This window comes from Aedes aegypti, chromosome 2 (genome assembly GCF_002204515.2).
Source record: "Aedes aegypti strain LVP_AGWG chromosome 2, AaegL5.0 Primary Assembly, whole genome shotgun sequence".
NCBI classification, from domain to species: Eukaryota; Metazoa; Arthropoda; class Insecta; order Diptera; family Culicidae; genus Aedes; species Aedes aegypti.
The window spans coordinates 230,651,954-230,664,346 of record NC_035108.1 but is presented as its reverse complement, the minus strand read 5'-3'; the positions used below and the strand labels follow the sequence as shown (position 1 = coordinate 230,664,346).

Below are 12,393 nucleotides of genomic sequence, written 5' to 3'. Positions count from 1 at the left end.
AATAATTTAAATCATGGAAGTTTCTAATAGTATAATGTATTTAATTTGTTCTTCTAGGTACAGTTATCACATCTTTCATCGGAAAAATCACTTGAAGATTTTCACAGTGGGAAAGAAATGACAATACCATGCGCCGATGCAGCATCTAGTGGTGCAGCATCTCCGCTTACCGCACGCTCAATGCGGTTAGAACGCTTTGCACTTGCATTAGCCCATAGTCAAGAGGAACTTAGAAGGTAAATGATGTAACGTCTATAGTCCCAAAAAAATAGACTCAGTATTTACCATATTTTTGTGCTGCCAGACGATCTTCAGGAAAATCAAGATTCCCGAGAATAGATCATTATCTTTTCAATGATCAGGAACATGTTTATAAAAATATGCAATTGAATATGAAACTCTTGCAATCTCGGATTAATATGATAAGGGAAGTCACACAACAAATAGACCATATTGCAACACGCCCTAAGTCTATCCTGAAGTTGAAAAAACGGCGTGTCATGTATCCAAAACCATATTTATCGATCCAACGATGTATACTACCATGTACACAAAATCGTATTATTAATGACAGTTTAAAAAAAAGTATTCCAATTATTTCCAACATGCCGTGGATTAATTCTAATACTTCAGCGATAGTTATAAACACTTCTCCTTTTGCTTTGACAGATCGCCGTTTTGGAATTTTACACCATGAACATTCGTCAAAGTCATATTTATAACAAAATAAATTATTTTTCTTTTTCTCTATTATTTATGTTACTTCGTATGTGCTTAACCTATTCCAATTACTATAACAAATTTTACTATAGAGGGTTATAATAATGCACAATTTAATATAGGATACATAATCTAGGTTATAAATAAATGTTTTTGTTATGATGAGATTTTGGTATATTGGTGATTTCGATTGTACTTTATTTCTTGGGAAGACGTTTCCTGTGATTGTGGATAGCAGGAAACAAAACTTCATAATGTGAAAAATCGATTTGGTTTAGAGCGTGTAGATTTCGTCTGCGAAACACGTAGGATTGATAAAGTAAGTTTGCTCAATTTTCTGATAAGACTGTTTGAATACGTTTTTGAGATCTCTGTTAAATAATTTTTTACTTTTCTTGATCAAAACAGCATACTTAGCTTAACCTTCCAGTCGTCGCGCGGTTCGCCACCGTCAGAATCACCACGCTGCTGTTGTGAGCGAAAAGCGAGCTTTTTTCACCAGTGTTGTACAAAATACAACAGCGCGACGACTGAAGTGTTAAGAAGGTAAAAAATTAAGGAAAGACGAAAAATGAGACCCCTTAAAAAAAAACATAATTTTAACAGTGAATTTCGTCAAAAATGTTATTCTAATTGGATTTACAGAGGAGCTCGCAATTAGGCGCAATAATCTTAATAGGGCGATATTCAAAACTGAAAAGGCAATAGTGGTAGTAAAAACGGAATCCTAATCACTACTTTTTCGTTCCAGTTTTCTATTCAAGTGTGTGCTAAAATAAAGGCGTAAGTAACATGATCAATTTCTCTTCATCTATCCTCTCCAGCGAATAAAGGTGACAAGGTGCAAGTTTCTTACCAGTTTATCTCTTTAGGCGCCGTCCACAAATTACGTAACGCTCTAGGGGCAGAGGGGAGTAGGCTCCAACGTTACGATTCAAACAAAAAATTTCATACAAAAAGCGTTACGGAGGGGGGAATGGGTTCAAAAATTTCAAATTTCAGCGCGATGTTGCCTTGGAAAGCACGATGCCAACAAACTTGCATCTTGTCACCTTTATTCGCAGAAGAGAGGTTCGATTACGAGAAATCAATCATGTTACTTACGCCCTTATCCTAACAGACGCTTGAATTTAAGTTTTGAATTATTCTCCACACGTTTTGACAGTTCTTAACTACGATTCTCTCATGTGTTTGGGTTGGAAGTTGAGAAATTTGAGAATCGAGTGTAGCGCGGCTGGCGCTATCTACGAACGTTGTAAACAGTCGTTATTTTACTAATTTTCATAGTGAATAGCACTAAAACATTCAAATGATTTTCACCAAAAAACATTAATCTCAAACTACATGAATGTTCAAGAGGGAAAGACCTCTAAATTTTGTATATATATATACGCATGAAACAGGATTTTAGGAAGGTAACTGCGTCTAATGGCTCATTTTAAATCTTTCTTCAATTTTGAAATTATTTGATCAAATTCATGCACCCATCACCAAATATGTTGCCAGAATGTAATCTTGTTGATGGTTTTGCAAAACATTGACACTTAAAAATTATATTGAATAATTTGTTTAAACTATTGTTTTTTTTAGGTCCCATATCTTATAATTTCTCATCGTAATAGACTATTTTTCATCACGCTAATGTGTCATGACACGGCCTACTTTCGTGTATGAAATCATTTAGTATCGTAATAGTCATTACGTAACTGAAATCAGCTAATACTCTCAAGTGGTCTTCTTCGAAATAGCAGAAAAATTTTTACGCTAGAAGTTGCAGAATAATGATTTTCACAGCATTCGTCGTAGTTATGTGTTATATGGGAGATTGAGCAGTCGAATGCCTAGATTTGCTACATAAACTAGAATGTAACTAGTAAGTAAGTAATGTAACTAGAATGTAAACTATACGGGTTTCTCCGGTGGTCATTCCTGGGTTAGGGGTCATGCACAAATTACGTCACGCTCCGAGGGGGGGGGGGGTCAAGCCAAGCGTGACAAGTCTTACAAAAAATTCGAAGGACTCATACAAAAAACGTGATAAAGGGGGGTGGGGGGAGGGGTTTAAAAAAAGTCGAAGTTTAGCGTGACATAATTTATGTACCATCCCTTATTACGGTGGTCAAAAAGAACCAAAGTAGTCCTTCATCTATACTTAATTGAACAAGAAAAATCAAATAAGTTCCGGTGGATATTCCGGTGCTCCAATAGGACCAGAATAATCATCCTCCTAGCAAAAGACATCCAAACATCAAAAAGCATAAAGGTTTAGACGCCATTTATTTGGTTTTGTGATATAAATCCGAGAAATTTGAACTAATTGTCCAGATTGGCCAACTTTCGGGACTCCAGGAACCTGTACCGCATGGACCATACTGGACCGAAATTGCTCCGGTAACTTGATCTTTATTGCATAGAATTTTTATGCAAAAATACTTATCAACCGAATAGTACCGATGTTAATTTCATGTAGACAACTACGATGAAAGAGGATCTACTCCGCTTGGCATAATGTCGTTTGGCATTGCCCATTGCACGGTGACGTCATCAGAAAATCGCTCTCTTTCCCTCCTTCGGGAACTTTGAAAACAACGGTGCCAGTACCTGTCAAAGTTGACAGGTACTGGCACCATTGTTTTCAAGTTTTGTTGAGGAGCGAAAGAGAGAGAATTTCGCCGTGAAATGCCTAATACAGTGGTTTGGTATAAAGTCGTTTGGCATAACAGTTGTTGGGTCTACCACGAGAGGCCGAATCACAAAAGGCCGAAACATACAAAAGGCCGAATCACAGAAAGCCGAATCACGGAAGGCCGAAATTTTAAAATAAATTTTAGTGAAAGCCACAAATATTCAGCACATTTTTCTAAAATATTATGGACATTTTTACAGTAGGGTAAGGCGGGACAAGATGCTCAAGTAACATTACTAGCTGAATAACAGTTTATCCAGCTGAAATATAATTAGTGTTTTTTGGGTGTGTCAGTTGGTCTATTCTTAGCTAACATAACCAAAAAAATATATATATAATTGGAGCTTAAGCAGTCGCGCTGTTGTATTTTGTACAACATAAGTGTAAAAACCTCGCGAAAACTGGAAGGGTATACAGTGCCTGTTCGATTTTGGCAACATGCCAATAAAAATCATTTTGCTTTAATTGATCCGTTCCAAAATTCAACGGTTGTTTTTATTGAAACTTTTAAAACTGTAATAATGACCACGAATTAAATTTACCTATTTTGAATATGGGTAAGCCTTAAGAAGGCCCTCAGAAACATTGAGATTGATAGGATTTGTGACCCACGAACGCTGAAAAGTATTCTTAGTAAACTTAGTATTCTTATGATCACTTAAACATTTGTTAAGTATACCATATCTCAGCAATCATTCTCCTGCTTGTTGTGTAAAAGACTATGTTGGCATTATACCGGGCAAACGCTTGCTGTCCGAATTCGCTGTCGCTCGTCGGGCCAATAAATTGGAAAAACATCCTCTGTTTGCATTATACCGGGTATACGCCTGGATTTCCTGTTTGCATTACATCGGATAGATGCTATACACACCCTTCGGATATCGGAGACTTCGGCGGCCTTCTGCCGCCTCAGCTCCTCTCCCCTCAATGCGGCTTCGCCGCATGTAAAATTTACACTGTTTACTGACATGACTGCATTAAACAACTTGTTCTTTTCATATCCAAGCTTTATTCTTTAGGTTTGTAACATTACACAGTTCGAACGAAACGTGTAAATTTCTGAGACATATAGGGGAAGATCCCCCAGTGCCGGATAGCACCCAATACCGGACAAAGTCGAAAGTTGAAAACTCATGGTCCAATCAAGATGGTGTATTAGTAGAAAAGAAAGCTATTATGTAGACTTATGTTTGCGTAGAATACCACATCCTTGAAATATGCATGGCTTTTTAAAAAAGTAGAAAAGTTTGAAAATCTTTTAAAAATTTACGTATCCACTTAATTTTGAGCCTATTTAGTAAATATTTTGAATATGAAAAAATACATTGGATCCCGCAAGCATGAACAAACATAATCATAATTTGATAGTATGAATGTATTTTGTACCATAATTGAACTAAATATGGACAAATTACAATTTTGGTTAAGCACCTCCTGTCCCTCAGTTTAGGACAGCTTGATTTGTTATATGATATCTTTGTAATTATTGCATCAGTGTCTCAGAATACTTTCATTTTTGATGGGTTCCGTCGATCATTGTTAGATACCATGCAATACAATTAAGAAGAATCAACATTCAGAACAACAACTTAAAATGTGCTAATTTTCATCATATATGAAAGAGGTTTTTGAATGGCATCTTGCAAACTAAGAAAAACTCAAATTATTCTTGTAAATGTTGCAAATGCATTTACCATCAGTGTACCAGTATCCGCTCATGCCCCTATTTCCGCTCACTAGTGTAAAAATTGATTTTTCGTGTCAAAAATCAACATTTTTCGCACGGATATATTCTAGCAATATTAACAACTTTCAAATGAAGTCGTCTGACATAATTTTCATTTGATAAAATAATTCTTTATATTGAAAACATAAGACCTCGTGAGCGGTTATTGGGCCACTAGGAATTTGTGTGTGTTCCAATAACCGCTCATGCGAAAAATTGAACAAAATTTTAAAGAAATGTTGATTTTAGTATACAGCCTTCTTTGTTGCATTAGTAGATATGGTTTGACCACAGAAAATATCAGGATAAATAACGAAATTTGAAATTATGCATTTTTCTAGTAAGTTCGTCACGAAACCTGTTTACCGTGAGCGGAAATAGGAACACTTACATGCAGTAACAAATGCAATTAAATATTTTTTTATGAAAGTTTTTCAAATTCTTTTTATTTTGCCGCTGATTACCTATACTTGGAGCTACACTGTGACATAAATATAGTATTGATCGACACAATAGTTATTTTATAATAAACATTTGGACACATAACTTCCCTTAAATGAGCGGAATCTGGTGCACTGATGGTAATTGGTAATTATGAACTATTCCTATAGTGTACACATCCAATGATGTTCAAATTTACAGAATTCGAGGCATTTCCAGATCGTGTCCGGTATTCGAGATCGATCAATTTGGTACTAAAATTCATCATCAAAATGCAGTGTCAAAATTCATATTTATATTTTCAAATTTATTTTTGTACACTATGAAAATGATAATTTTTATCATACATGGGTAACACGAGCCCATAAAATCAATATTTTTCGAATTATGAATTTAGTGGCTTAAGTGTCCGGTACTGGGGGATCTCCCCCTAATGCACATAATTGGAGCGTGGAATATCATGGATATTTACATGATACGTCATGTAAACAACAATTATATGTCATGTAATCTAGCAGGATCCTGAGTGATTACATGACATATAACACATTTTTACATGATTTCAAACTGAAATTTACATGACGTCATGTTTACATCGCATAAATGAAGTTTACATGACGTGTAATCCTCATTATTTTCAACTGTGTAATTCGGGCTTCTGTGATTCGCCTTCTTATGATTCGGCCTTTCGTGATTCGGCCTTTTGTGATTCGGCCTTCTGTGCATTCGGCCTTTTGTGGTAGGCTAAAATGTATTCGGCCTTTTATGATTCGGCCTGCTGTGATAATCCCCAGTTGTTTGGCATAATGGTCGTTGGTTATAATTTAAAACGGAAGATACTGCAGGGGTACAGCAATATTCAGGACCAGAAGATAATATAATATCGTATTCCTTTTTTTTAATAACATGGCATATATTAGGCGTTCGACTCATTTTTGTTTAAAATGCGCATTAATATCGCGGACTGATCCTACCAGGATCGCCCTGGAAATCATGTATGATGCAATTCCAAAAGAGCTGTATTGCATATTGCGACCATATCCGGATATTCCGGAGGGTTCCTGAAACTAGAAATGTGTACCTTTCATATAAGCCCAACACGACTAAAATTGGTCAACAAACTGAATTTTTGGGTCGAAAACGACCCAACGTCACAATTTGTAACTTTTTGTTAAGGACTAAGGAACGTTGGACTGAAGAAAACTTTATAGAAACATGTAATTATTACATTAATCATTAATCATAATATAACATATAATCATATTTTATTATTGATCATTATTAACTAAAATAGGTTTGTATCAAGTTTATCGAACAATGTAGTTATTGTAGGAATGATAGGGTTAACAGCATTTATGTGATACTAATTGACCCGAAAAACCTTGTTTTGTCCTGAAGTAAGCTGTTGGTTAATGTGATACAAAATTGTATAGAATAAAAGTCAGTTTCCTACCCCTGTTTTCCTTTTTTTTTTTTGAAGTTCTTCGACTTTTTGTCGACACTAACACGTCGGAACACTTCAATAATCTAACTGTGAAAGAATCAGGTAAATCCGTTGTCTCGTTCTCAAGTTATTTCGTGATATACAAACACCATTCCATTTTATTTATATAGATATCGCAATATAGAATTCATTTAATTGTTCATACATTCTTCAGAAAGGCAACATTTTCAACGTTTACTGTCATTTCGTTTCATAAGGTAATTATACAATTGTATACAATTCTACTGTTGTGTTCAGCATACTTGTCTCAGGGGTTTCCTATTCTAAAGGAACAACTATGCTGAAAACGGTAGATTATAATAACCTAACATGCCGCCAGTTGGTGTGAAATGGACTCATGACAAAAGAAAAACATATTGACAAGGGATTTCATACAAATGTGAACAATTTATCAAAAACAAAATAATACATACTTACCATTGCAAGAATGTTGAAATATCAATTGTCAAAAAATAACCTTCGATGACACACTGAGGCGTAAAAAAGGTCCTCACAGAGTAACTGAGCATTAAGTAAAATCGAAATGAGAACAAATTTTGGTATTGTCATATAGAATACAATAATTTGTTCTGATAATGTTGTGGTTGGGTTTACAACAATCACGTATCGTATACGCGCCCATGTTTTACCAAACAAATATACATATTAGTGCAATATTATCTAAGTTTGCAATGTTAATACATAAAAAGAACTTTTTTTTTAAATACGTGAGACAAATTAAATTCTTGATATTTTTTATGCACAACGATAGGATTTGTAAAAGCTTTACATGTAGCTCATATTTAGCTACATTTTGCGTCATATGAAAGTACTTCATAAAAATATTTTGACAAAAAATCATAATGTCAGCCAATATTACAACTCTTTTTAATAATCTTTTGGCATATGAAGAAAAATTTAACCTATTCAAGGCTATTATGTTCTACAGCAAAAATCAGTGTTGCTCTAATAGCAATTGCATGATTATCTCAGCATGATTTGGACTTTGTTATCATTAATAACAAATTATCCTTACGTCCCATCAAAATGTCATCTTCGGCAAAGTTGTGGCTGGGAAAATTTAACATGAGCAGAGTTTGTTGACTTTTGCATATATTAATGACGAGCTGTTAGAGGACTGAACACAAAAGGATTGCCTTTTCCATCGTAATTCCATATAACCTTCAAATGGCGTGTGCACAACCATTTTTTCCGAATAGCTAAACATTTTTGGCGAATGATTTACATCTTAATTGACAACGTTTAAGCCTAGTGGAGCAAAAACCTAGGAGTAAAAAGCCTAGTAGAGCAAATCTAAATTTGCATCAGTCTAATAAGCACCCTTCACGAAAAAAAGAGAATTTCTTCGAAGTACTTCAAATTTGCTTGCAACATTCTAAAAATTGCTTTAACTTTATTGCATCTATTGTGCTGCGTATTTTTATAAAATTGAGCTGTTATCTATTCGTTTCTATTCTCTTGCATCCATTTCTTGTAAATTATATTTATATTGCAGGATATGCAATGCGTATCAATGCGGAAGCATTAATAGTTGAAATAATTTGATGTAATAAAGTGCTCTTCTTGTCCTGTATGGGTGCTCAACTTGCCCCGCAGCGTATTCAAGCCAACCGAAAAACATATTTTTGTTTGGGGGTATTTTGGGTTCATGTAACTTGAAGTAAAAACTAAAGCCCCACGCACAATGTGAGCGGCAGCGCGGCACAGCGGCATGACGGCGGGCCCATATTGAGCTACACTCTGCTTGTCAAGTCAATGTTGAGAAGGATTTAGTCAACATGGGATTGATAAGTGGGGTGTGGATCAAGATGGGCGTGCCGTCATGCCGCTGTACCGCGCTGCCGCTCACATTGTGCGTGGGGCTTAATGGTCACATTCAGCAAACATCAATTTATCCTTAATATGTTCATCTTGTCATGCTCTACCCTATACACAAAGCATCCTAGCTATCAATTGCAGTTGATAGATTATTAAAAGATTTATTATGAATGGATATATAATGTTTCATATAATCGAAAATCGGTTTTCTGTTTTGGGGTTACTTTGATAATGGAGTATAAATCGAACAAAATTGAATGAATTACGTAACATTTATTGGGCGTTGCATACTTCTAGGCGTTTAACGTTATATGGGAATTTCTGACTTAGATTACAAAAATGGTCCCAGTTTGTGAATATGCTTTTCGCTAAGAGATTTGAGACCATATTCAAGTTCTATGATGACTAAGCTGTCAAGGATAAGTGACCAACTATTCAAAACTACATCAAATAGTGCTCGTAGAACAGATTGTTTGTAAGCGTTTCGAACATGTTGAAATCGTATCAATTTTTAATATTCGTATATAAAGCCTCACATGTTCTCGATTCAAATGAAAACAGCTCTTATATGAAGAGTGTACTAATATTCTTTAGTTTTGCTTAACCGATCAACATAAAGTATGATATTTCGTTTAGTATGTGATGGGTAACGTACTATCAAAGTTACCCGCATTATCAAAGATACACCGTTTTACGGTATTCTAGTTGGGTGCGCATTCCAGTGAACTTTGTATTATCCAATCTGTCCCGCATAATACTGCAATTTTCACGAGATGAAATGATATTTCAACATTTTTAATACCTGACGAATTTCGGTGATTTCGTGGTCAAGCTCTGAAGTATAATCCCGATCAACCAGTGTTAAAATTTATTTATAAATTTTTGTTCAGCGATGCTAACGATTCAAAACGAATCGATATCGACCGCTATCGAAAAACACTGACTGGTTGACCGGGATGTGTCTTTTATATTTGTACCCTAACGGTTCAAACACGATCTTCTTGCTGGGATACCACTTCACCCAACTCACGGTATAAGGTTAGCTGCTAGGATACATGTTTTTCAGTTGCAATTTTATGTTATTGTAGGTACACGCACTCCCTTTTAAGATAAATATACATAAATCGTTTATTTTTTAAATAATGGAATCGTTTCAATGAAGGATGTACAAAAAAATCTGAATCGCAAGCCATCAGACAATCATTCCTTTTCGGGAGTATTGCAAAATTCGGTGAAGCGATTCCATAACTTAGTCGAACAGCATATGAACACTCAGAAACACGGGTAGTCACAGAATGACTAAATTTTAGTAATTTATGACTATTTTCTATCTGTCTCTCTTCCATTCTGTAGGGAATTTTATGCCTATTTGTCAATTCGCCTGGGTTGAAGCATCGCTAAGCTTCAATCCAGTCGAAATGACAGTTAGTGTGAAAATTCACAGCAGAATGAAAGAGAGGCAGATAGGTAATATTCATTAATGCATAAACTTTAGTAATTCTGTGCCTATTTTTATTTCTGAGTGAATATGATTTATACCGCTAAATGGGCATATTCGCTCGTATTATCCTCATTTTATAGAATAATTGTAGTATGTAGGTATTGGATAGTTGATACATTTTCAAATACATCAATTAATACTTCATCGTCAGGTTGGCCATTTTAGAATAGCGAAAACAAACAATCGTACAAGTCTATTTAATTTCTTCATATACTAGGGAAGCTTACGTATTCTCGGCGGTCTAAGCCGATAACACGCTTCTTTTGTAATTTTCTTGGACAAACGCAGACCAGGGTCTACGTTTCAATCTTCGCGCAACTCTTCATTTATAGACTCTGGCGCAGACAAATTACGTGTTTGTCTGTTTACATTCATGCGCTGCTCAATACTCTATCGATTCACATCTACAGACTTGGTATAAACTTGTCTGAAACGGTTGTACAATGCTTCGAACATCTCAATTCAGTGTGAGTACTGTCGACAGCCTCATTTTCTTCGGTAGTCTTTCCCATAAGAACTGCAGACAAATCTTATCGGCAATCCCATATCACCGCCACTTTGAGGCGTATTTATTTCAATCAATGACATCCCTGGCGAAATTGTTTGTTCAGTCACTTAAATTTCGTCAGTAGGAAGCTGACAGAACAAATAATCATCTAAATGGTGTTGTTCATTGGTGTGTTTTAATAGAAAAATACTGTGAATTTGGCGTTTTAATTTTGATTGCCGATAATAATCAAATAAATTACCCTAGATACTTTTTTGAACTTTTAAAAAAGTATTTTTTTTAAATTACGGTGATGCTACCATATTTCGCGCCATTTTATTCATATTTCTTGATACAGTCGGACTACATCATTGCATGTTATGTAACCATTGCTGAAGAAGAATTATTCAAAATACCAGCTAACAAAAATTTCTCTCTCAAAACATGTTTAAAATGTCAGTGAGCGAAATTAGGAGCGCAATGGGTACTTTACTTGCTGAAGAAGAATTATTCAAAATACCAGCTAACAAAAATTTCTCTCTCAAAACATGTTTAAAATGTCAGTGAGCGAAATTAGGAGCGCAATGGGTACTTTACGGTAAATTATCTGCAATATTTTTATACTATTTATTCTGCCGTGAATAGAAAGTCAGTCCCATTTTCAGCATTTTTGTCAAAATTGAGATGATATAAGTTTTAACCATATCTTCCTATGATCTTTCCGCCGGACTAACGAGACAACACATTTTGTACGGTAAAATTATCGGATTGTCAGTCGTACCGTAAGGACGCCATTCACCGGTCATTTAACAGCATTTCAACACATTAAATTCTGTCAAAAATCGGGTTTTCGATATTTTTCGCAACTTTTTGCGCTAGACGCAAGATAAAACATTTGTTTTTGTAGGAAAGAAGTTGAAATGTGAACAACGTATAATGGTACAGAATAACATGTATGCCAGTGATACATGTGTAGGGCGCCATTCACCGCTCATCCTAAATATGAGGCTCTATATACACAACTATTTGGAATTAATTTTCTTTTATTAGCTGGTTGTTATCTTTGTACAATAACATATTAAAGCGTGGCAGCTAAGAAGCAGTTTTCGATCTGCCATAATAAAATCATTGTTCAACTCATGTTCACCGCCTTAAACAGCCTAATATTATTTTTTATAAATAGTATATAACATTAAATCATATGAATTTCATTCTGATACAGTCCATTCTGGTATACTAATACATAATGATGACTTTAATTGCGAAAATTTGTTCAGATTTTTCAAAATAATTTAATGAGCGGTGAATGGAGCATGAGCGGTGAATGGCGTCCTTACGGTACTACAGATTTCCGCACCATGTAGCATTAATACGAACTGTGTTTTGGTCATTACTAAATTTTTCTCGGAAAGTTATCGAAGTGAAAAGCAAATTTTAAAAGTTTCATTCTGATTCAAACATATTTCAATGATCTGTAATCTTTTAAATATGTGTATGGAATACGAGTTTA

At 35.0% G+C, this 12,393-nt stretch overlaps 1 protein-coding gene across 7 annotated transcripts in view; it reads left to right on the top strand.

The window, feature by feature from the left end:
* The window catches only part of LOC5569985 (liprin-alpha-1), an 88,690-nt gene that overhangs the window by 48,737 nt on the left and 27,560 nt on the right, over positions 1–12,393 (top strand). For all 7 annotated transcript variants that reach the window (XR_002500398.1, XM_001658822.2, XM_001658820.2 and 4 more), the window contains one exon: positions 58–236. Coding sequence is in view for 6 of the 7 variants with exons in the window: in XM_001658822.2 (XP_001658872.1) it covers positions 58–236 (179 nt within the window). In the remaining variant the exon portion in view is untranslated. The remainder of the gene's footprint in view (positions 1–57; positions 237–12,393) is intronic.